General features: G+C 39.3%; 1 protein-coding gene across 1 annotated transcript in view; it reads right to left on the reverse strand.

Moving 5' to 3' along the window:
- LOC124721723 (glutamate receptor ionotropic, kainate 2-like) overlaps positions 1-27,545 on the reverse strand; it is a 541,952-nt gene that overhangs the window by 338,372 nt on the left and 176,035 nt on the right. Inside the window, exons 2-3 of the mRNA XM_047246817.1 lie at positions 16,404-16,524; positions 1,743-1,889 (exon numbers count right to left, since the gene is read on the reverse strand). Of these exons, the coding sequence (XP_047102773.1) occupies positions 1,743-1,889; positions 16,404-16,524 (268 nt within the window). The remainder of the gene's footprint in view (positions 1-1,742; positions 1,890-16,403; positions 16,525-27,545) is intronic.

A 27,545-nucleotide genomic window follows, 5' to 3' on the forward strand; every position in this document is an offset into this window, starting at 1 on the left:
ACAGGAATTCCCTGGAGTAATCACAAGGATGGACTCAGTGCAAGGCCCCACTATAGACTGTACTGAGAAATCTAAAAAAAATGCTGGAAATGACGTAATGGCACACCTCTGGCCGTCCATTGTAAGAAAAGTATCTCGACTGAAACTACTTTTGAAGATGTAATATTTTCAAGTGATAGAGTTAGAGAGCATTCCTGTTCTTTTGTTTAAGTATTTTCATTCATTTTACTAACTTTTATGAATATTGTCTGTTGTATACACAGTAAACTGTGTCCGTCTTTGTATGAATTTCTTCAGTTTAGTGTGTTCTTATAAATAAACATAAATACCTAAAATCAGGGCTATGTTTTGCTGTTGAGTCATCATAATTCCTTATTATCAGAGGTATCTTTAGCCCAAAATAATTAAAACAGCAATTACTTGGAAAAAAAGTTTCTGGGAGAATGAAGCCCCAGTTTTGTAGAACACTGTCAACATTTTGAAAAGGTAAAATCTTGAACCCAAAAGTCCTGCAACAGCCCCTACCATGGTGTAAGTTCTGAGTAGAGATCTATTAACTAGAAAAGTACGTATGTGAACTTGTTCTACATCTACATAGATACTCCGCAAGCCACCCAATGGTGTGTGGCAGAGTCATTTCCTTTCCTGTTCTACTTGCAAATAGTGCAAGGGAAAAATGAATGTCTATATGTCCCCATATGAGCCCTAATTTCTCATATCTTATCTTCATGGTCCTTACGTGCTACTGTTTTGGTTGCAGTAGAATCATTCAGCAGTCAACTTAAAATGCTAGTTCTCTAAATTTTCTCAACATTGTTTCTCGAAAAGAAAGTCTCCTTCCATCCAGGGATTCCCTTTTGAGTTCCCAAAGTATCTCCACAATACTTACAAGTTCTTCAAACCTACTGGTAAAAAAATGTAGGAGCCCACCTCTGAATTACTTCAATGTCTTCCTTCAATCTGACCTGGTATGGATCCTAAACTCTCTAGCAGTACTCAAGAACAGGTCACACCAGCATCCTATATGTGGTGTCCTTCACAGATGAACCACTCTTTCCCAAAATTCACTCAATAAAGCGAAATTGACCATCACCATCCTTACCACAGTTCTCACATTTACATTCCATCTCATATTCCTTTGCAACATTACACCCAGATATTTAAATGACTTGATCATGTCAATCAGGAAACTAGTAATACTGCATCCAAACATCACAGAATCTTTCAAATAATTAAGAATTAAAAATAAAACTATAAATAATTGTGCTGAAGTAGCCCCAGTTGATGATAAGGAAGTTTGGGAAACATAGCAAATATCTAAAATTGATACAAAGTGCTCTCTAGCACGATACAATAACTTGCAAGGTACATATGCAGCTGCTGAACAAAATTTACTGCTTGGTGGCATTTGTAGTCACAACAAGATACATTTGTGCCTTTGCGCATGAAGATTGTGAAATCCCACAGGGGAGTAACTAGGTTTATTACTCTGCAGACTTCTTAATTCATTTTAATAGAATATCTCCACATGGATAGTGCTACAGTTATATTTATTCTAATTTTAGTTTTTCTTGTATTCCAGTTACTTGTTGAGAACTTCCTTATAATATTTTGCTGAATTAGGATTAACTTCCCAACATGTAATGCAGAACAAGAAAATACAGCAATGTTAGTCAGTTTAAAGTCATACATATTAATTCACATTTTAATTGATATAGCAAATGTTTCCTGAGGTGACTAACCTGCTGCATCTACTTGAAGAACATCATGTTCTTCTACATATTGTACATAAGGTTTCAGCTCATAAACATGTTGCTTGCTGTTAATGTGTTCAACAGCTAACTGGAAGGTTTGTTCTTGTTGACTTTCCTGCCCATGAAACAGAGCACCTGGAAGATAATTAATGTTTCTTTGAGATTGCAAGTAGTACATTTAAATAACAAACACAAACACACAAACAAACGCACACAAGTGCATGCCCACAATGTACATAATGTGCTATTGAACCAATAATCAACTGTATAACTATCAAAACTTTACCCTTGAGATATTTCCATCATTGAGTGTAGAAAGATAAAAGATACTTATCAATCTAGGATGGACTCAGTAAAGGATGAAAATTGGTAATATATTTGCTGGGTACTGGAGTGAACAAATTACAATTAAAAGTAATAAACTGTGATTGTCAATACAGTTAAAATGGAAAACAAAATGGAGATATTGTCTTCTACTAATACATGCAGAAATCAATAGAAGAGACTGCTTTCCCGGTATATGTACCTGGACTGGGAAACAATTGAGAAGGATCATTAGAGTGTGTGAAGTTAATGTCACTATCATCAGAGATTGAGACTATCTCTTTTGGATTATGATGGGGAAGGTAAGAATTTGAAAAGGAGAGAAGATTGAATATAAGATAGGCTGTATTTCATTGACATTTTATCATTTTGTATATAACAGTTTTCATCACATAAAGCTTGCATATATGAAGACCAAGATGGCGCCGATGGGAAAGTGTAGTGACGCTTCTCTCTCGCTAAAAAGGCAAAAAATGAACAGTTCTTCGTGTAGAGAATGTAAAAAGCGTGTGATAAAAGGTATTCTGTGTATCAAATGCAACTTCTGGTTACACGAAAAGTGTGCGAAAGTAAATCTAAAGTTCGTCAGCGATGATTTTCCGTGGACATGTCACGGTTGTTTACGTGACGAAACGGCCGATCTTGTAAGTGCAGTTGATACAAAAAACGAAATTATAAAGTTACTATGAAGTGACATTGAGGTATTAAAAACCGAACTTTCGACCATCAAGAAAGAAAACGATACATTAATTCAAGAAAAGAAGTCCTGTGTGTGTAAAAGCCATCAAACGGAAAAGCAAGAAGATCGCAAAAATACAAGTGACCGATCGAATTTTAAAAACAACATTTCAAGTGTTCCCGTTGATGTCTCGGTAAACTCAGTAAGTCAAAAACCGGAAGATAAATATAAATGGAAGGTAGTGACATACAGCAAAAGGAAAAACAAGGCGACAGATACGCAACAAAAGGAAAATGACTTTTTAATAATTAGCGATTCGCTGCTGAAGAATATCGCTGTCCCCAATTGCAAGATCGATGTACGACCTGGAATTAGAACGCATCAACTCGGTAAACATTTTAAAAATATGGTAAATGCAAGACAAGATTCTACAGAACCAGATTCTGAAACCAGACATAACTATAAAGGGGTATTTATACATGTTGGAACGAATTCGTTAAGGAGCAGCAGTGAGGAAGAAATGGCAAACGAAACAAGAAACATGATTCGTTCTGCAAGAAATATGTATGCAGCATCTCATCTGATACTTAGCGGAATCATAAACAGAAAGTCGGTGAGTGAAAAATATATCGCCAAAATAAACTGTGCTCTTAAAGAACAACGTGATCGTCTTGGGGCAATTTTTATAGACCCAAACAAATTCCTGTGTGAAAACTCACTAGCGAAGAATGGCTTGCATTTAAATAGACTGGGGTCTGTAACTTTCAGCAGAATGTTTGCAGATGTCTGCAAAATCATTAGATGCAAGGGAAACTAATATGGCCTGAAGGGGGTGAAACATCATACACTCCAGCTGGAAAAGAAAAATATAAGCACCATACAAAAAAAGACGATACTAAAGAATTTGCCCCAGAATATAGCTCACAACATGTAAACCAACAAAAGAAAAATTACATAAAAGTACTTCACCAAAATATTCAATACTTTGGTAACAAAAAATTAGAAGCAGAAGTACTCCTGAGTGAAGTAAGACCAGACTTATTATGCATAAGTGAACATGGACTAACTGAAAGTAAAATAAATAATGTTGCAATAAAGGACTACAAACTAGCTAGTTACTTCTGCAGATCTAAATATAAGGGTGGTGGCATTTGTATATATATTAAAACAGGTACTCTATCAAAGAATGTAAACAGTGAAGCTGCTACATTTCCCATAGCTAGAGAAAAAGACTTTGAAGTTACTGGTATAGTGGCAGAGGATTTTAGAGTGTTTTGTGTGTACTGGTCACCATGTGGCAATATCAGCATCTTTCTAAAAAAATTGCTAGCTTATTGAGAATGAATATGAAGAGAAATCTTATTATATGTGGAGACTTCAACATTAACATTGGAAAAGACACAAAAATAAGACAGGATTTTGAAGAATTGTTAATACAGCATAACATGAAAGTGACAATAACTGCACCAACAAGAGTGACTTCACAAAGTGAGACAGTTATTGACAACATAATTACTAATATGTGTAACTATGAGTCACATGTAGTTCAGACAGAAATATCTGATCATCATGGACAACTAATCAGCTTTTGCAGAAGTAATGACACAGTATCAGAACCAAAACAAACAACCAAACAAATTAGGATCATCAGTGAACAAAATATCAACATCTTTAGAACAATGTTAAGTAAGGAAACCTGGAATGAAACCGTACAGGCCCAGAGTGTAAATGAAAAATATTATGCATTTATTTCAACAATTAAGTACCATTTTAATGTAGCATTTCCCAAAGTAAAGAGACAAGAAAGGCAGCAAGATCAAACACAGTGGATTACCAGTGAAATACTAGAACAGCGAAGGAAGCTTCAGGATGTGAGACGAATGGGCGAAGCTGAAAACTATAAAATGTTAAAAAAGAAGTATAGAAAAACAATAAGAGAAGCCAAAGCAAGAGCAATTGATACCACTATAGCGAACTCAGAAAACAAGGCAAAGGCAGCTTGGAATGCAATCAATGCTGAAAGAAAGGAAAAAGATGGGTCAAACAAAGAAAAAGGTATTACGTCAATTAAAATAGACAACACAGTGGTCACAGATGGTATGGAAATAGCAAACATACTGAATAATAACTATATCAGTGTACTAGAAAACTTAAAATTGGAAGGAAATAGTCAAAAACAGAAGGGTATTAAGGTACCAAAAAGATCATGCAGTACTATGTTCTTAAGACCAGTCACGGAAGATGAATTGCGGAAAACTATACAGAAACTGAAGTCCAAGAAATCAGCTGGTGATGATGAAATATCAAATCATGTAATAAAGCTGGTATGTGAGGAGATAATAACACCACTGCTGAACATAGCAAACTGTTCTTTCAGAGATGCAATTTTTCCAGAAAAACTGAAGATAACGAAGGTAGTGCCAGTGTACAAGAAAGGGTATAAGGATGATCCCAACAACTACAGACCAGTTTCACTGATATCAGGTTTCTCAAAAATCCTAGAAATGCTTATATATACCAGATTAGTTAACTATTTGGACAAACATAACATTCTCATACCCTCACAACATGGTTTCAGAATGGGTAAATCTACAGAATCAGCAATTGCCAGTCTAACAGAATACATTTTACAGTCCTTAGATGAGAACAAGGTTGTCTCTGCAATGTTTCTGGATCTTTCAAAGGCATTTGACACCATTGACCATGAAATGCTGATACAAAAATTAAGCAACTATGGCATTCGGGGGCAACCAGGTGAATGGATAAAATCATACTTGTGCAACTGCAAGCAGTATGTATCATTAGGAAACTCGTACCAATCAGAAACCAAATCCATCAAATATGGAGTGCCGCAGGGTTTGGTAATGGGGCCATTGTTATTTAATGTGTTTGATAATGATATAGGTGTTGAGGAAGAAGAAAAGAAAATATTGTATGCTGATGACATGACAATACTAAATAGTGACCAAAATATGGAACAGCTTGAGGGAAGAGCATACATATCTGCAAATGTCGGAGCGCAATGGCTGTTGGAAAATGAACTGGTTATAAACCTAAAAAAGACTATGTATGCAGTGTTTAAAAACAAGGAAAAGGCTGCAGACATGGATTTAGAGGTTGATGGAACAAGGCTGGAAGAAGTAGAATCTGCTAGATTCTTAGGTATTCTTGTGGATAATGAACTGAAATGAAAAAAACATATTAATAATGTCTGTAAGAAACTGAGCTATGTCATATTCTTAATGATGCAGCTATCACAGTAGTCAGACAAGAACCTTCTGTGTACAGTGTATCATGGACTTTTCTAACCATACTTACAGTATTGAGTGACTGTGTGGGGAAACTCAAACAAACAAGAGACAAAACGAGTGTTCATTTTACAAAAAAAAAAAAAAAAAAAAAGCAATTAGGACCATTTTAAGAAGAAAGACCTCTGAAACGTGCAGAAACTGTTTCAAGAATTTAGGTATCTTAACTTTTTCATCGTTGTATATATACAAAACAATAATGTACATCACAAAAGGTAGTGAGGACTGGATTACAAACGCTAGTGTACACACCCACAATACGAGAAGGAAGAATGAAGTACAGAGCATACCCCACTGACTGGCAATGCTAGAAAAAGGACCCCAGCACTCTGGTATCAGACTACTAAGAAGTCTGCCCAAAAACCTGCAAGATAATGTACTTCACAATGACTTTCCAAAGAAACTTAAAGACTATCTCATTGAAAAAGAGTTTTACAGTGTTGCAGAATACTTATGCCATTAAATTTGTATATATCGTTATTCATTATCAGTGATGTAAAAATGTAAGCTAAAGGTGTAGAAAAATAAGTTATAAAGAATGTTAATAGTTTGACATGTCCTATATTACACGTACATTTACTGTACACAATGTAATCTTACAGGATCAAATAAAATTCAATTCAATTCAATTGAAATTTACGATTAGAATCTGATAAACAGGCTCTTTTCCTAAGTTGGAATCACATCACCAATATATGGTTACATGCATCAAAAAATCATTGAAATAAATTGTGTCGGCTATGTTTATGAGTACTGTAGTAGGGAATGTATAAATGAAAAGCTGCTCTGCCTACCATGGATCTGGCATATTAACATTACACAGAAGGCCGTGTTTATTACATTGTAACAGAGACAAAGAATCACCTAGAAATTGGTTTCATACTCATACCTCAATTTTTCCACCACAATTAGCATTCAAGACTATTGTGACTGCGCCACAAAACCCCATAAAACTAGAGTTTAATGAAGTCATTCATCTCCATAATGAAAGAGAAATAAAAATGAGATGACTTTCAGATATTCTGTAGTAATGGAATGTCCTTGGTACAATAGAAATAAAGAGCAAAAGTAAAACCTCGCCAAATAGTTGAGGCAGTGGGCCAGTAATTGTTACATAAACAAGAGTAACAATGTGTGATTTTAGATTTTCCCAGTGTAGGAAGGATTTGAATATTTCTTGAGTATCTAACCAGATGACGCTGTCCAGAAGGCACAAGATTTCTGCAAACCACATGGCCAACCAACAGCCGAGAAAGTCCACTGTGGCAGAGCACTGGATTTCCCATGAATATATTACCCTCTGTGACTGTATTCTAAAAGAGGCTGTAAATATACAGCTATGAGATGATTTAATAAATAAAGACAATGGTTTTCAGTTAAGAAAGACCTGAGATCCACGCCTTGCTTTGACCATTCAAAGCACAATGGCAATCTGTGTGGAAATCCCTTCCTGCCATGGCAAACAAAGAGGATGAGGATGTATCATTGCTGCTCCAGCAGAGATCCACATCTGCCAGTGGTAGCAGCAGGACTGAGGACTTCAGATTGTGTCCCAGCAATGCACTTCCCCCACCACTGCAGCACAGATGGCCAGCTACAAACCATGGGTGGGGAGGATGGGACATGAAAGTGGGCCCAGCAGAAGACAGTCAGTCATCAGGAACACCTGAAGATGCCAAGACTTTGGCTTGCTGAAATATCATGCCTTCTGGATAATACCAACTGGCTGAACACTCAAGAAATATTCAAAAGAAGGAAAATGTTAGTAGCTTTCAAATGAATCCTTCTTCAGAACTACAGAATACCCAAGAATAACAATATATGCATCCACATACACCTGTACAGCTTCATTGTCCCAGTTGACTACACTGTCTCACATTTGCTGCAATTTTTGGAAAACTGACCTCAGTATCCAAGCTTCAAACAAAATACACACTGCCAAGAATCATAGAAACTTTCCCTTCCCTTCAATGCTGAAAACAAGCCAGTAGAAAAAGAATCCTCTAGTATAGCAAAGTATATGGATAAACAGTAAACTATGGGTACTTCTGGCAGTATTACCATACAGAGTCTGAACAGGTGTTAGTTTCAAACACTCCAACCTGCTTACATCATTATCAAAGGCTGCCATTTTGAATTTTCATCACCCCCAATATTTTCAAGTGATATCTAGAACAGCTGATCTGGAACATTCCTGCCCTTTGCATTTATCTTAATATCATAAAAGGGGTAATCATAAAGTTTTGCTTATCATCTGTAAAAGAAATTAAGTCAGATATTTATTTTTTTGTTTGTTTCCAGGTACATGTCTGCAGCCCAGGTACTGACTGAAATCCCTGAACCACAGTAATGAAGCATGCTACTAGAGCAAGCAAAACAAAATGACACAGCATACTGATAGAGTAAACTATTATATAATTATTTATTTTCTGCATTTTACAGGGAACCATGATTCAGCAATCCATGCTGGGCTGGTGGAAGTGTACAGCAACAATACGCCATCATATCACACAATGATAGTGTTACAAATGCTCCAGTGTGATTAAACAAGTCTGAATGAGAAAGAAGGAAATGGTAGACCATTTTTCTGTGAAGAACTGGTTATCACAAGAGAAATGGAGACTGTGCTGATCAAATACCAATGTATCACAATTGAGGCAATAGTATTAGTTTTTAACATCTTCCATGACTTTTGAACATGGTAATCATCACGACCCAATGGGTTTCATTACTGCTCACCTCCATTAAAAATATATATATACTAAGATGGTACATGTCCGAAAGAACAGATACCATCTTAGTATATATATAGTTAAGGCTCTTCTGTGCGGATACACAAACAGTGCCCGAACTCTTACGGGAATCGGCAACGCGCCGCAAGTAATGAGTATAATGAGTGGGGGCACTACGAATGTAGTGCAGGAAAATACGTTGAGAATGTGGGTTTCGCGGGAGGCATGCCAGAGATAAATCCCTGCAGTCGTGCTATTCTCTGTGTCCTCGGTGGCTCAGATGGATAGAGCGTCTGCCATGTAAGCAGGAGATCCCGGGTTCAAGTCTCGGTCAGGGCACACATTTTCATCTCTCCCCATTGACATGTCAACACCTGTAAGCAGCTAAGGGTGTTCATTTCACTGTAATTCCATTAAAAATTCCAGTTGAACCAAGGCAGAAGCACAATTGTTTCAGCTTTGCCAGGACAATTCACATGACTTCTTTCATTGTGTAATCGTCATGGACAAGTGACAGGTGTATTTTTGTGAGCCCAGGACACAGGGTCACAGCAAACATTAGAAACATGGGACAAAATTGGGCAATATAGTGCTGAGGATGTTTTGAGACTGTTGGGGTAAAGTAAAAAAGTAGAGAAAAATTAATATCATCATCAAGTTCCATGGTCACAGCTTGATTTTTTTGAGGTGATAATTAAAACTTGATGGCTACGTCTCATGTCAGTCACTGGTGCTAATACACATGAACATCTGTGTGATAGTTCAGCCTGTTCTGAAAAACAGACAGATACAAAATCTAATATGAATGTGGTCAACAAAAATATGCTGATGGAGAGTTGAGTGATGCCACTCCCAATAATGTTACCACATAGCTTGATAGTGAAGATGTGGAAAGACAACGGGACACAGCTTGTATTTCCCAATCTCACTCTAACCTAAAACAAGTCATACAGAGGAAAGTAATCATACTTGGTGATTTCTTCCTGCATTATTGAAACTTTTCATATGGTTGCAGCAGTGATCATCAAGCCTGGTGTGTCATTTATCAACATTGACAAATTCACAATTGCATCTACTGGGCCACCAAAAATCTGAACATCCATGTAGACAGAGCCGTGAATTTTCCAGGAGTAAATGTGCGGTGTGGGTTGTCTTACCAGGGCTTGATTGGGCCATTCTTCTTTGACGGCACAGTTACCGGTGAGGGTTACCTTCAGCAGTTTCAGACATCCATTTTACCTGCCATCCAAGACTTGGATGGAGACAGAAGAGTTTACTTTCAACAAGATGGTGCCCCAGCCCACTATCAAAATCGTGTTAGGGTGTATCTCGATGAAAATCTACCAGGAAGATGGATAGGCCATAGAGGTGCTGTGGAGTATCCACCATGTTCCCCAGACCTAACTCCTCTGGACTTTTACCTGTGGGGAACACTAAAGGACATCGTTTATTGACAAAAGCTATGCACATTGGATGAACTTCGAGAATCCATCGTACATTCATGTGCAAATATCCAACTGAACCCATTACAGTCAGTAGTTCGTGCTGCAGATCAGTGGCATCGTCTGTGTGTGGATGTTAATGGTTACCATTTTGAACACCTACAGTGTTATCTTTAAGTTGTACTTTAAGCTACACCTTCACCAAAAATGAGATAACTCCATCAATTAGTTTGCAAGTTATGGACTTTTAAACAGTGGATACATTTTTTTGGACCCCTCTGTATTTGGCACAAACAGAAATTTGACAATGCACTACATTGTATGTGCACTTGCCACATGTGTGCTTCAGCAGGCAACAATAGCAGATGACATGGATCAGCCATGAGCAAAGCAAACCAAAGTAGTTCATCATGTACTGCCTTGAAGCAGCCTCAGAGGTTTTTAAGAGAGAAGTATGTGATGGAATATCTCCCTGACCAGCTGATCCTGTGCCAACACCAAGTGACTGACATGCTCACTCGATCAAGAAAATGTTTTATAGTGAGTGTCTTTCGTGCTGTATGCACTTCAAGATGGGTCTTGCCGCAAGGTGCAGTGATGGTATCCTAAACATTTACAGTTACAGAAGACAGTGCTGCTGAGTCTGTATTGCATGCTTCAGCCAAACAACGAGTGCGCAAATCTGCAAAAACCTTGCTGGGCACTAGTCATAGAGTGTTAGAATTTTGTTCATATGGAACAATTTGAGATAAATATTTTTCACACTGCCACTGGCAGTTCCATGGGATCAGTAGGCTACTTCCACATCACAGAATTCTCCGTAACATTTGTATCACAGTGGATAGTGTGCTACGTGTTGCCTGATTGCTGTAGTTTATGACATGCATGCCCATAAGTTTTTCTTTTTTTGTATTTTCTAGGCATGGAACAGCTATATATAATTTTTGACATTTATAATTCATTACTTGCCACTCAGTGAAACCTTCAGATCTGTGATAATATTGTGTGCTATAGGAATTATTTCCACTGTGTCCATTGTTATTGCTATTTAATTTTACTGTGTTGATGTCCCATGTTAATTTTTATGTAATTGTGTGCTGTTGCAATAAAGAAACCAAAAAAATCAAGGGTACTTTCCAGTCCTGTTCACCCTTTTTTCCACTAATGTCCATACAAACTAGTGTACAATAGACTATGAGTGCAAGGTCAGTGAGAAAAGAATTTCCCTCAGAAAGAATAAACATTTCATTAAATGGAGATATTTGTCTGATCATTATGTCACATTACAAGAAGGAAAACCAAGGCAGAATTGAGTTACACTTTCTGGAGATAGTTATTTACTTATATACTGACTTAGTTATGCAATAATATGCCATTAATGCTTATTTTCCCCTGGGCAGCAGGTCAGGTGTTGCAGAGTGGATGCATGGATGCAAAATGGTTAGTCTATACTGACAGGTGTAGTCCATATAGTGGTGCAGTTACAATCATGCCAAAAAGATCAAATCATATAGTTTGCGATGTGTTTGTGGAAAGACTTTTGATGCAAAGAAAAAACAATCAACACACTGATGTGTGTACATATTAGGGTATTGCACCCTCTATATAAAATAAAATTTGTTCATGCAAAACTTTAGAAGCCATTAGCGAATGAAAAAATGAGAACCAGCATACAAAACAATTGAAGTGAAAAATAAATGGGTGATGTTGTATAAGTTATTCAATAGAACTTCAAACCAAATTTATCCTGTTATCCTGCAGTAAAAAACACAGCCATAAATAAGAGAATGGGGCAATTCCCTCCTGAAACTACTGAACTGAAAGAGAAGATATTTGCTTTAGAGATACCAAATTCCAATATTTTTTAACAAAATAAAACCTACTTAGACAAAAACACAGAGACTTCTTGGCTAGCCTTCAAGCTCAGAAATATGCCTGTCAAATAAGAAGCCCCAGGAGTGCTAGTAAAACAGCTGGTGAAATAATGTATAAAGGCTGTGAGAAACAGCAATATCACGGACACAACTGCATGATGTTAAAAGAAAACTATGAAATGACCTAAAAGAAGTGTGTGAGGAATCCATGTAAAAGTTCAGTAAAATTGGCACCAATGAAGTACAAGACTAGGCACCCAATTTTAATGTTCAAAACATTAGTCAACCCTTTCTCATTATAGGGATCACTAAGATGGACCTCCTAGCAATCATCTCTACAGAGTGTGCTAAAATGTCTTGCAGCTGAGATCTTATTTCAGCTAAGTTGCCAAGATAATTAATTAAGCCTCTGACACACCTAATAAATACCTCCCCCTTCCATAGTGAATTCCCTGACTTCTTGAAAACCACTGAAATTCCACTAACATATAAAAAGGTAATTGCCACAGAAAGTAATATTAAAACAAGCTGAGACATATTTCATCAAACATCATATGTTCAACAGTCTGTAGCATGGTTTTAGAGAAGGAAGATCTACCAAAACATCAGTATCAACTTTCACATGTGAAATATTAAACAAACTGCTTAAAGGTGACAAAGTAATAGGGCACTTTCCTAGATATGATTAAGGCTTTTGAAACTGTGAATCATGCCACTTTGTTGCATAAATTAGAAGAATATGGCATGAGAGAAGCACTCTTAAAACTACATACCTCCTATTTAAAAGACAGGAAACAGTGTCTTAATCTAACTTATAAAAGTAATGCTAACAACTAAATCAACTGACAACATACTTCAATGTAGCCTCAAGAAAGTATATTAGGGCCTTTTCTGTTCCTTGTGTATGAAAATAATTTAAATGAACATCAAAACTACAAGATAATAAGCTATGTGGATAATACATCCTGTGTCAGGTGCAGCAGTGATAGGCAAACTGCTTCCAATAGTACTGAAATCAGTAAATTATAATATTGTGTCAATGTATCTTACTGCAACTAAGCTACTTGTAAATAAAGAAATTCAGTGACAAGGCAATTCTTTCTTTAATATAATCTAAATATAACAAATGTGATTCCATCTATACCTCCACTGGTATTCATCAAAACAAATAAACAAATCAAACAATGGAAACCCTGGGGAGGCATATCAACAATGTAGGAAAAGAAAGATTACTACTTACCGTAAAGAAGAGACGTCAAGTTGCAGACAGGCACAATTACAAGACACTCAAGAAAAACTTCCAGCCACAACCTTCATCAGTAAAACACACACACACACACACACACACACACACACACACCACTCACTCAGGCAAGCACACCTCACACACACACACACACACAACTGCCAACTCCAGCATCTCGGACCGAGATGCTGGTGTTGGTGCTCGTGTGTGTGTGTGTGTGTGTGTGTGTGTGTGTGTGTGTGTGTGTGTGTGTGTGTGTGTTTTAGTGATAAAGGCAATGGCTGAAAGCTTGAAGTGAGTGTCTTTTAACTGTGCCTGTCTGTAAGTTGACGTGTCTTCTTTATGGTAAGTAGCAATCTGTCTTTTCCTACATTGTTGATATTCCTACCTGGATGTTCCAGTGTTCGACAAATAAACAATTTTTTAGATATAATGTGGATGAAGACCTGTCATAAGAAGAGCACAATGCTTATATTTGTAAGAACGATAGTAGAAATATGTATTTACTAAAATAGATCTCAGCCTTCCTGAACCATGATACCTTAAGGCAAATACACTGCCTGATATGGTTGGATGTCAATGTAACTTCACACATGTACACACATTTTGCAGGCATATAAATGATTAGAGTTGCAATTCTCCCTGACAGATAGAACAGTCATCACAGTGTGTTAGTGTTGCTTGAGTTCAGTGTTGTTACCTTCCTGATAGGGTATTTAAGATGCATGAACAGTAGCAGATGTTGAATGGTCACTGTAAATGATATGGATATGCTGTAATCTTCTGTGAGGCTATGTTATCAGCACCTGGCAGAATTTAAAAGGCACCTCATTGTGGGTCTCCATTTACCAAGCTGGTCAAGTCATGCAATATCCAGATTTTTGGGACATTCAGATTTGACAGTGGCCTGATGTTGGACTGGGTGAAAATGTGAGGGCAGGCATACTCGTCAAGGTTGTGGTAGACAATGTCTGACCACCAAAAGGGAGGTCTGCTGTATTGTTCACCAAGCTCTTTGTAATCCTTAAAATTGGTGCCAGCCATTCAAGAACAGATAATAACTCACTGAAATATTCTGTGTCATCCTACACTGTTGATCAGAAATTAATAGCAGCGGTACTAGGGAATCACTGTCCCTTGCACAGCCTGTCATTAACATCACAGCTTGCCAAACTATTTAACACAAGCTGATTGTGTACTTTTTGCTGATGATACAAGTCTCTTTATTAAAGCTCAGAGTGAGACTGACCTTAACAGGAAAATTGAAACAACAAAAGTTGAAGCAAGTAAATGGTTCAGGGACAACAGTTTATTTGTGAATGAGAAAAAAACATTATGGATGAATTACAGACATGTTTCAAATAATGTGAAGCCCAATATAACTGTGAAGCTAGGCCGACAGAATATACTACAAACGCCAAATAAAAAATTCTTAGGAATTTGGTTAGATGAGCATCTAAAGTGGGACAAGCATATAGATGTGCTCAATAAAAAGTTAAGTAAATGTTGCTATGTATTTAGAATGCTCAAAAATTGCTGCAGTGATTAAACAGTACTGTGTACATATTATGCATTTATGCATAGTCTTTTGTGATATGGTGTCACATTTTGGGGCAATTCAAGTCAGGCAAAATGCTCTTTTATTATTCAAAAATGAGCGATAAGGATCATAAAAGGAACTGTACCTAGAGATCCAAGTAGGGAATTTTTCAAGGAATATAAAATCATGACTCTTCCATCCATTTACATCTATGAAAGTATATGCTTTCTGAAGTCTCACCCCCAGTTTTCTTCTTTAAACAGTGAGTTCCATGACTATACAACAAGACAGAGTAATGACTTTCACAGAGAAGTGCATAAGAAAGCCCAGTACAACAAGAGTGCAATATACCAACCGAAAATTCTCTATAGTGCTCTTCCCTGAAAAATTAAAAGGATTAAGAAGCTGAGCAGTTTTAAAAGAGAACTCAAAAGAATATTAATTTGTAATAGTTTTTACAGTGTTAGTGAATACATGAATTCTTCAGAAAGATAGCGTGCCTTCACCTATCTTATAAGTCACTCATATACAAACTTGTGTCGTGGGGTAGACTCTTTTATGTACACACAAAAATTAATTAATTTGTCAATATAGAGTGTTATAATCATTGTTTCTTGTTGCTGTCCATTATACACAGAATATATGTAACTTATTTGTGTCCTATATTGTTACAAATTTATATCATGTAAGCTATAATTGTTTTTGCCCATATATTTAATTCAGATTGTTCACTGATATTTTTTACATAATATGTTGTTATTCATATTTTTTCTGTATGTAACATATGACAAATCCCATATCATTGTACATGATAAAACGGGTGCTCAATAAATCAAATCAAATCACAACACAAATGGCTGTGTTTGGACTGGTGCCATGACCAGGGGAAATGGACTGCTAATGAACAGCATTGCATTGTGCTCGGTGATGAATTACAATTCTGAACTACTCCCAAATCACCATAAGTATAGAGGCGGCCTGCACAGAAGCCTGATTCTTCCAATGTTTTTGAGACTTATGAGAGAGAATTGTGGTACCATTCTTCAACAGGAGAATGCTCACCCATACATGGCAGTTGTCTCTATGAAGTGTCTGAGTGATGATGAGACACTCCTGTGACCAGCCATATGTCCAGTACTGATCATGATAGAACATGAGTGGTACCAGCTCAAATTTCAACATCATTCCAGTGCCTGTATCCAGGATACCAAGGACCAGTTATAACAGTCGTGGGCCAGCTTGTGTCAGGTGAGGATACAGCAGCTTTGTGACACCCTTACCAATTGAATCAGTGCAAACACCCAAGCTAGATGTGGTGCAATCTCATGCTGATAAGTGGGCCCATACTAAGAAGTTCTTCATAATTTGACTCAATTTTGCTATCACTGAAATAACATCACGTGCCATCCCAACCCATGAAGTTTCATTTCTTTTCCTCCTCCCCTTCTGGGTGCTTCATTTTTTTATCAGATAATTTATTATTCACAAATTACAATGTACTTACCTATTTTTATTTCTGAAAAACATCCACAGCTTTGTACAAAACAAAATAGTACTATGAAACTTAAGGTCACATTCTTGATAGACCAGTAGTGATTCATATTGCGTACATGACTTGTCAACATCTGCAATAAAAGAAAATAGAAAAGGAAAATGTTGTAATATCACATCACAAGTTAATCAGTTGGTTACATGTTCCTATAAATATTATGTCATCAAACAGTTCAGTTAAACATCAATTTGACATGTTCCGTCAGTTATATATCAATATGGCTACATGTTGGACACTTGCAGTTGTGACATTGACTACATATTTCTCCTCATAAGTTCTTTTATGGTACAGAAATTGTTGACAAGGAGGTAAAACTTCTATTGCCATTTAAATATACTACTTCAGCTAATTAGAGATTCTACTGTTATATTTGGGGAGAGGAGGGGTTATTGGGAGGGTGGTAAATCAAGGATTGCACCTGAAAGGGTGTGATTCAAATCATGGTCAAGCACAAAACTGCAGCATTGATACACTAAAATGTCAATAGTTTAGCTGCTGACAAAGAAGGTTTGGAAACCTTAGATGTTTCTTGTTGCAAGCACAGTTAAGCCTGAAATCAAAAGCAGGATGATCAATGAAATGCAACACTTACCACTGAAAGCACGTTTATTTTTAACACACGTGTTCAGCCAGAACAGAACTGAACTCTCAGACAGAGAGAGCTGTATTTACACAAACAATGAATATTCCAGAATTCTGCTATTTATACAAACATTTAATATGCCAGAATATACAAACATAAGATACTTTGAGAACTTTTATGAACTATTAAATACTAAATAATAAATAATTGCTGGTGATCGGGTTTCAACTGGAACCCTGTAGTATGTCACCTAGTGACACAAACCACACTCCATGCATCACAGCTCACACCATTCCTCCCTTTCTGGAGAAACAGCGACCCACTGTTTCAAAATTTTTCATTGGAACCAGCTATGTCATCCTGGAGAACCTTGTCAATGGTACTTTGTATGATAGTGGTGGTAGATCCTTGTGTTCTAGTCATCATACATAGGACATAGACAATGTGTCTGGGCTTTTGTCTTGTTGATGAAAGGTCTTAATCTCCAACTTCATGTGACATCTGACAAGCAACAAAGGATATGATATACCCCAAAGTCAATCTTGAGTCCCACTTTCTGCACAGGCATAAAAATCCATGTCAAGCCTCCAAGGCTGTATCTCATTGGCTGGTGCTTGGCATTACAGTGCTCTCAGTCTTTCTCCTGAGCATCTGGGGTCCGTATGCAAGCCAGCTGTCTTGTTTCTTTGGTCCTGATGATGAGATGTTTAATATAGTAATCCTGAGTATCGTCCTGTTGAAATGAGAACAGGGGCACCATTGTCATTTTGTTTTCATGACAGCGGAGCAGAAATAATCATGTGAAACCTGTACTGTCTGGATTGCCTGTGCTGTATCTGAGTGTCACAACTGACAGGATTGTATCCCAGTCTCTCTGTTCCATAGTAACATATATTGAGAGCTATCTGCTAATGTCTCATTTTCTTATTAAAGTGTGAAAGGTGAAACCATTCATCTGTGGGTGTTAGGCAGTTGTCATGTGGGTGATATCACAACATGAAATTGCCTCTAACACTCAATTGGGAAACTTTTCCATGAACAGAGGTCATCACACAGGGTGCTCTGTGCTTCATAATGATGCCTTCTGCAAGGAACTTTGCAATTTCTGGAGCTTCAACAGTAGGCAGAGCTTAAAAGTATAGCAGGTAATGTACTTAATGCAGACTATTTATTATCCATCAATTTCCATTTCCATTTGCCAACTTCAAGAACTTCCCCAATAAATCAATTTCAGTTCAGTGGAGTGGCACTGCTGCATGTAGGATTAGTATCAGGGATGCCTAAGACATAACTGCAGCGTGTGCTTCCATTTTTGGATCCCTTACACTGGCTCATATGGTGTCTACCAGCTTGGAAGAGACCTGGCCAGTGATACTTGCATATGATTCTTTCTAGAGTCTCCATCAATCCCTAATGATCAGATGTTGGATCATCATGGAAATACTTCAGGGTAGCTATGTGCAGATAAGATGAAATCACAAGCAACCATTTCTGCAGCACTGGATCACAGTTTCTTTTATACTATGTTTCATTTATTAATTTGAATTCTCCTTTAGTCAGTTCCTCCTCCTTCAAGGCTTCTACAGTTTACAAAAATGGTTCAAATGGCTCTGAGCACTATGCGACTTAACTTCTGAGGTCATCAGTCACCTAGAACTTGGAACTAATTAAACCTAACTAACCTAAGAAGATCACACACATCCATGCCCGAGGCAGGATTCGAACCTGCGACCGGAGCGGTCGCTCAGCTCCAGACTGCAGCGCCTAGAACCGCACGGCCACTCCGGCCGGCTACAGTTTACAGCTGTACTGGATCTTCCCTCTGTTCAGTACTAATGTCATCTGATGCAGCGATGATTGAGATTTCAACCACTCTGCTATGATCAACCAAAAGATCCCATGAAAGCCCATTGGTGTTTTTGCATGTGCATTTTTATACTACTGTGACCTCCTGAAACCTCCAAGCTCATCTCACCAGTCAAACCGAAGGTTCTTTCAGACCTGCATAGAGAATGTTGGTCTGTCACAACAGTGAATGGTTTGCTAAATAAATACAACTGGAACCTGTTGATGGTCCGACAAAATGAAGGGCATTCATTCTCATTCCTAGAGTAGTTTATCTCTGACCTGCAGAGTGCTTTCAAAGCATAAGATATCACATTTTCAGCACTTTCCTAAATTTTCACAAGAACTGCAGCCTACCCTACCTGCTAATATCAGTGTGAAGTTCTGTCTATGCATTCTCATAATACAATGTTAGGACTGGAGAAGGTGTTAGTGTCTCCTTAAGGACTTTCACTTCATTCCAGGAAAATATGGTGGTTTCCTGCAGTAGTCCTTACAAGGTATGTGCCTCAGCACAGAGGTCCTTTATGAATCACCAATAGTACAAGAACATTCTGAGCAAAATTCTCAGATCATGAATGTGGTGAGAAATCATAAATTCTTTGACTGCTCTTATTTATTTAAGACTAGGATGGACTTCATCACCATTCACTAGGCACCCCAAGATTTGTATTTCTTGAGTGACAAGATGCACTGTTTTGTATTCAGGTAGAGGGCTGTAGTCTGACCACACTCAACACAGCTGTCGGATGGCTCAGATGTTCCTCAAGTGTCTTTGAAAAAATGACATTGTCATCCAAATATCAAAGAAAGGTCTCCCATCTAATGTGATGAAGCAGACTGTCCATCATACATTTGAAGGTGACTGGAGCATTACACAGTCCAAATGGAATAACTTGAAACTCATAGAGGCTGTCAGGAATTCTAGGGTGTCATCAGTGCACAGAAATGGAGAGACACCTTTTTCCAGGACTCTGTTCAGACACTGGTAATTGATGCAGAAACACCATGTGCCATCTTTCTTCTTCTTCTTCATGAGGCTCATATGAGAGAGCCAAGGACTCTGAGAGTTCAACCATGTCATCTTGCAACATCTTCTCTACTTACTCCCAGAACTTGAGCCATTCAGTTGACTAATTTGTGGATGTCTCCCAGTGTTGATACAGTGTTTTAGCATGAGCTGCTTGGTTTGTCTTTTTTCCTCCCTGGATTTGGAAGCACCCAAAAACTGATGCAGAATGACTGACACCCTGGAGCCACACTCATACATCACCACCCTGGTGTCTGCCTCTCACAAGGGGGTAACTGTGTGGCACCTCTAAATTTCAAATTTTGAGATCCTCAGAGCCTGCCCTAACAGATGACTCTATCCATGCAGCTGCACCTGGACTTTCTGCAAAGAGCCTATTCATGATAGGCAGCTACCAATAGGAGCGTCTTTTCCCTCACCAACATATGCGAAAATGGATGCTTCTGCCAGATTTTTCCCCAGCTGGAGACAACACCATTCTCATGCGTGTGCACATGTGCTGAAGGGAAGTAACAATAGCTATGTGTGTGTGTCAATTGCTAATTCAGTGAATGTGAAGTGATTTTTAATGAGAACCAAGGGCTGTACAAAGACTTATAATTGCTGCAACCCCGTGGCTTCCCAACAGCAGTGCATGGATACATTTTGGTGAGTTGGCCTTGCATCACATTTTGCAAATAACTTGCAGGCACCTTGTTTACCAATCAGGACCAGTGGTGTACCCACCGGCGTGGCTCAAATGTACTGATACCTACACTCCTGGAAATTGAAATAAGAACACCGTGAATTCATTGTCCCAGGAAGGGGAAACTTTATTGATACATTCCTGGGGTCAGATACATCACATGATCACACTGACAGAACCACAGGCACATAGACACAGGCAACAGAGCATGCACAATGTCGGCACTAGTACAGTGTATATCCACCTTTCGCAGCAATGCAGGCTGCTATTCTCCCATGGAGACGATCGTAGAGATGCTGGATGTAGTCCTGTGGAACGGCCTGCCATGCCATTTCCACCTGGCGCCTCAGTTGGACCAGCGTTCGTGCTGGACGTGCAGACCGCGTGAGACGACGCTTCATCCAGTCCCAAACATGCTCAATGGGGGACAGATCCGGAGATCTTGCTGGCCAGGGTAGTTGACTTACACCTTCTAGAGCATGTTGGGTGGCACGGGATACATGCGGACGTGCATTGTCCTGTTGGAACAGCAAGTTCCCTTGCCGTTCTAGGAATGTTAGAACGATGGGTTCGATGACGGTTTGGATGTACCGTGCACTATTCAGTGTCCCCTCGACGATCACCAGTGGTGTACGGCCAGTGTAGGAGATTGCTCCCCACACCATGATGGCGGGTGTTGGCCCTGTGTGCCTCGGTCGTATGCAGTCCTGATTGTGGCGCTCACCTGCACGGCGCCAAACACGCATACGACCATCATTGGCACCTAGGCAGAAGCGACTCTCATCGCTGAAGACGACACGTCTCCATTCGTCCCTCCATTCACGTCTGTCGCGACACCACTGGAGGCGGGCTGCACGATGTTGGGGCGTGAGCGGAAGACGGCCTAACGGTGTGCAGGACCGTAGCCCAGCTTCATGGAGACGGTTGCGAATGGTCCTCGCCGATACCCCAGGAGCAACAGTGTCCCTAATTTTCTGGGAAGTGGCGGTGCGGTCCCCTACGGCACTGCGTAGGATCCTACGGTCTTGGCGTGCATCCGTGCGTCGCTGCGGTCCGGTCCCAGGCCGACGGGCACGTGCACCTTCCGCCGACCACTGGCGACAACATCGATGTACTGTGGAGACCTCACGCCCCACGTGTTGAGCAATTTGGCGGTACGTCCACCCGGCCTCCCGCATGCCCACTATACGCCCTCGCTCAAAGTCCGTCAACTGCACATACGGTTCACGTCCACGCTGTCGCGGCATGCTACCAGTGTTAAAGACTGCGATGGAGCTCATTATGCCACGGCAAACTGGCTGACACTGACGGCGGCGGTGCACAAATGCTGCGCAGCTAGCGCCATTCGACGGCCAACACCGCGGTTCCCGGTGTGTCCGCTTTGCCGTGCGTGTGATCATTGCTTGTACAGCCCTCTCGCAGTGTCCGGAGCAAGTATGGTGGGTCTGACACACCGGTGTCAATGTGTTCTTTTTTCCATTTCCAGGAGTGTATTTCAACACAAGCACATTGCCATTGCAGGCCATCCCTTCCAATACCATGACAGTAATTTCCATGTGCGGTTATGGAATATTCAACTGATTCTCACCTGCACCTAGCAACCACTTGTGCACTGCATCATTGCTTTCCAGAGACTCAGGGTTTTGATTTCACCCTCCACATATGTCAGTGCCTGGTTATTGTATTCTGTCAATTCAAGAGGAGGAGGAGGAGGAGGAGATTACTGTTTAACGTCCCGTCGACAACGAGGTCATTAGAGACGGAGCACAAGCTCAGATTAGGGAAGGATGGGGAAGGAAATTGGCTGTGCCCTTTCTAAGGAACCATCCTGGCATTTGCCTGAAGCGATTTAGGGAAATCACGAAAAACTTAAATCAGGATGGCCGGACGCGGGATTGAATCGTCATCCTCCCAGATGCGAGTCCAGTGTGCTAACCACTGCGCCACCTCGCTCGGTGTCAGTTCAAGACTCTGCACCTCACATCCTTTGTTGATCCAAAGTTAATGCGTGTAAATGGTTTAAATACTCATATGGAACTTAATTTTGTACCGTGACTGGAGAAACTAAGAACTCTACCAACATGGGCCTGAAATGTGGTAAACAGACTGCTGAACAATTTTATAAGTAGTTTTTAATAGCGTGTAGTTTGTGCATAATTAAATAATCATGTGGCTGAAATTCTAACCTTGTGCACTTTTCTAAAATATGTGTTCCCACCTACTTTCCCTTTTAAATTTAGTGGCAATGTATGCCACACGATAAGCACTGGCAGCACAACATTTGTACCCACAGGCAAGAAGAGGAGACCCACAGCATGCCAATCAGCAATACTAAGCACTATGCCATATGCATGCACCACAGTTTGGGGCAATGTTCCAGAATTGCTTAACTATTAATACCCGTTTTGGAATGTGTAAGAATCAATATTATTTGCTTAAATAAACACTCATTAAAAGAAGACTCCATGGACATTATATTCAATATTAATAATCTTAAGCCTTTGTAGGAACAACAGTTTATGTTGAATCTCCTGCATTCTTGTTAGTTTCATAATTAGCTATTTAGTAAGAGAAATTCCAGTTACTGAGATTAATCAAGTGTATTATAGAGTTTCCTTGTAGAGTTAAAAGATTAAATCAGTCTATAGTATTTCAGGACTACCTGCAACTAAACTACTCTTAGCTAAATTTCAATATCCCCTGAAAAATGTTAGAAAGAAATTAAGAAAAAACTGTGATAGGAGAAGACTTCAAATTAAAGGTGAGCAAATCCACAAGAGTTTGTGATTTAATTCAGTATTCTAGTTTAACACTAAAACTTTCTGAAAATTTGCCACTTGTACCAGAGAAAGGAGCAGCTCAGTGACTTTTGTAGGTAATATTACTACAAACTACAAGTTTGATGACGCAAATAAGTACTACATACACTTAGGTAGTTGTGATCTCTGAATTCTATTTATTGGGCTTCCAAAAGAAGATAAAGTCTCTACAACTGCACTTAAGAAAAAAGAAATTTCAGGAAAAGTAATTTTGATGTTTTTAATGACAAACTAATTGTTGAGAGCTCATCTGTAGACCATAAATATATTCTGGATATCCAATTCTTCAAAAACTTGGGAAAAAGTAACCTGTACGTTGAAATTAATTACGTGATGAATAAAAATCACTAGCTAGGGCTAGAAAGAGACAGCTCCTGAAATGAAAAAAAAAATTTCTAATATAAATCCAGATTTTCTTATGAGTGTGTTGAAAACTATAAATTTGTATTTAAAAATACTGCATTCACAGCTAAAAAACAGTCAAATAATACACTCATGCTCTAAAACAGAATTAAGACAACAGCACTGCTGTCTGTTGTTCAATCAGAAATAGGAGCTGAGTTCAGAAGCCAAGAAATTTTGAACATTAGATTTGATAATGATATTACAGTAAATTATATACCATCATTTGGGGTTATTTTGCTCTATTGTGTCAAACTTTCTCCACTTGAGAAGAAACATTTGTTGGTTCATAGATGCTACAACATTTGTTGTGTACTTGTGAATTACTTTTTCTATGAAATGTAGCACTTTCAGGTTGGCAGCCTTGATTGCCTGTTTAAATGTCAACCATTCGTAAGCATCTAAGTAAAGATGTGCTGAAGTGTGTAAAAAAATTTGATGGAATTTTTTTTTTTTTTTCAGAGGCTTAACTGGTCACTGTGAATGTCAGTCAGCACAATTTTAATTACTCAGACTGTTTAGATGCTTTAAAGTACCATAGTTTTTCATTTAATGGAACATTGTTTGTGTCACTGTCAGTTTCGTTTCCTAGGTTATGAATTTTTTTGTTCTGCGAAATGTTGCACCACAACAAAAGTGGAGCACAGTACACTCAGGATGTGTTTCTTACATATCTATGAACACTTTAGACTTCATTTACCACTGTAGTGTGCTCTTGACAGTGAACAATGTTTGTAATCACTTTCAGATTGCTGAAAGTACTATGCAAGTACAAGTGTACTGTCAGAAGTAGGCAATAATGTGATTACAGCCCAAAAACTACAATCCATTAGGAGGAGGAGATACCACACAGGAAAGCTGAAACACTTTTTGATGTCCCAAGGAGAACCTTAATTAATGAATTGAAATTAAAGGAAGGAATTATTCATATCCAGGGTTCTTGCAGGTTATACTACTGAAGAAGAAGCACAATTTATAATTTTTATGTCACAACTGAGTGAATGTGGGTTTCCTGTCTCTCCAATGGAACTCTGAATGATTGTAAAGTCATACCATGCCAGACAAGGATGTAAAGTTCCTAGACGCAAAGGCAATTGTCCAGGTGATAAATGGCTCTTGTGTTTCATCAAATGGCACCCTGAACTTTGTATGTGCTTTGCAGTCAACATTAAAAGGATTAGAGCTGCTGTTGATGAGCATATTCTCAGAGAATATGTTGAACATTTGCATGTTGAACTCAAAGATGATGTGCTAGCAAGCAATATATGGAACCTCAGATACCAAAGGAAAAATAAGTTCTTGCAAAAAGGGATTCAAAATATTCAGAAAGCATTTGTAATTCTTCCAAAAACAACATGTCTAATGTTTGCCAGTGAAGCTGAGGGAGAAATTTTCCCTATATTTGTTGTTTATAAATCAAGCCACTTATGGTCTACAGGGAGAGAAAATGTGCCCAGCAGCTGTCTTAACTCACATAGATCTAGAGGATAGTTTGACAATAACACACTTAGTGAGTGTCTCACGAAGTTTATTTATTTATTTATTTATTTATTTTATCGATCTTTCAGCACCTACATGCAATCAATGTCGTCAGACTGAAAAAGATGGAAGGAAAGAAAGTAGTAATCTGTGATAATTTGTCCTCAGATTTGACAGCATATGTTTTAGAGCCCTGTGGTGAGAATGACATTTCATTCACCTGTCTGCTAATGAACAGCACCCACATTACACAGCCTTTGGATGTTCCTTTCTTTGGGTTCATGAAAGCAGACTGGAGACAGATCCTTACAGAATGGAAAAACAGTAAGCAACTCTTCAAACACACTGTCTTGCAGAAACAGCATTCACCATTTCTGTTAAGAAGACTAATGAAAATACTAGGCAAAAACTCAACCAAAAACCAAATAGCAGGTTTTTAGAAACTTCGGCACACATACAATCAATGTTGAAGAAATTCTTTGTCATCTTCCTTCACAGACATGTGACAAAGATGCAGTACAGGAATCTTTCATCAAGCCCATCCATGTAAGATGCCTGAGTCGACTACTGGTGTTGCCAGAAACAGATGTAGAAGAAAGATTACAGTGACTCCTGGTAAAAGTGTCACAGTGATGCAGAAAAAAGTTCCGAAGAAACAGAGAAGAAACCACAATAATAAAAAAAAAGCAGGCCAGAAGAAGATTCTGTAGCTATCACTCCCAGAGATTCTTCTGAATATAATGATTATTTGAGATAACTATTGCCTGTAGCATTTGCAGAGGATGACACCTAGTTAGTTACCAGGCAGAAGAAGAGGTCCAGAATTTGGTGAAGGTGTACACACATAGGGCCAGTATGTGTTCTTCATATATTAGGGGGAGTATTTTTGTGGATTAATTACTTATGTAAGCAGTGCTGGAGCTACAATAAGTACAATGCAGAAGACTTAATTACAGGAGTGACCAGTGCTGAAATATGAAATGATGTATGACTTTGATGAAATACCTGACACCGTTCAGCCTCCAAAACAGATAAGCCAAAGTGGTTTCTTCTCTGTGCCTGAGCTTCATGAATATTGGAGCTAATAGCTGATGTTGCTGCGTCTTCCGGCAGTGAGCATCTTACCGGTCAGCCATCACTCCAGGGTGAATGGCGGACAGTGGTGGGCTCGCGCGTGCCTGGCCGAAAGGTGAAGGTGGGATCTGGCCGCGTGGCAGCTGCCTTACCCCTTTCCAACAGGTACGGGGTGCTTCCTAGTGGTGATGACATCGTTTCCGAGCCACCACAGGATGCCTCGCCTGTTGGGCCAGTGGCCGATTCTCCGGCAAGGTCCCGACAGTCACAGAGGGCGGGCCTATTAGTTATAGGGAGCTCCAACGTTAGGCGGGTTATGGAGCCCCTTAGGAAAATAGCGGGTAGGTCGGGGAAGAATGCCAGTGTGCACTCGGTGTGCTTGCCGGGGGGTCTCGTCCGTAATGTGGAGGAGGCCCTTCCGGCAGCTATTGAACGGATTGGGTGTGACCGGCTGCAGATAGTAGCACATGTCGGAACGAATGACGCCTGCCGCTTGGGTTCTGAGGCCATCCTTGGTTCCTTCCGGCGGCTGGCCGATTTGGTGAAGACAACCAGCATCGCACGCGGAGTGCAAGCTGAGCTTAATATCTGCAGCATAGTGCCCAGAGTCGATCGCGGTCCTCTGGTTTGGAGCCGTGTGGAGGGTCTAAACCAGAGGCTCAGACGAGTCTGCGACTATAATGGTTGCAAATTCATCGACCTCCGTTATTGGGTGGAGAACTGTAGGGCCCCCCTAGACAGGTCAGGCGTGCACTACACACCGGAAGCAGCTACTAGGGTAGCAGAGTATGTGTGGCGTGCACACGGGGGTTTTTTAGGTTAGAGGGACCCCCCCTTGGGCGAAACGATAAAATACCTGACGGCTTACCAGAGAGGACATTATCATCGTTGATAAAGAACGTCCGTCCTCAGAGACCAAAAACAGGAAAAGTCAACGTAATATTGGTAAACTGCAGGAGTATCCAGGGCAAGGTTCCTGAATTAGTATCTCTTATTGAAGGAAATAGTGCGCATATAGTATTAGGAACGGAAAGTTGGTTAAAACCGGAAGTGAACAGTAACGAAATCCTAGACACAGAATGGAATATATACCGCAAGGATAGGATAAACGCCAATGGTGGAGGAGTATTTATAGCAGTAAAGAATTCAATAATATCCAGTGAAGTTATTAGCGAAT

The sequence above is a fragment of the Schistocerca piceifrons genome, chromosome X (assembly GCF_021461385.2).
Source record: "Schistocerca piceifrons isolate TAMUIC-IGC-003096 chromosome X, iqSchPice1.1, whole genome shotgun sequence".
NCBI lineage: Eukaryota > Metazoa > Arthropoda > Insecta > Orthoptera > Acrididae > Schistocerca > Schistocerca piceifrons.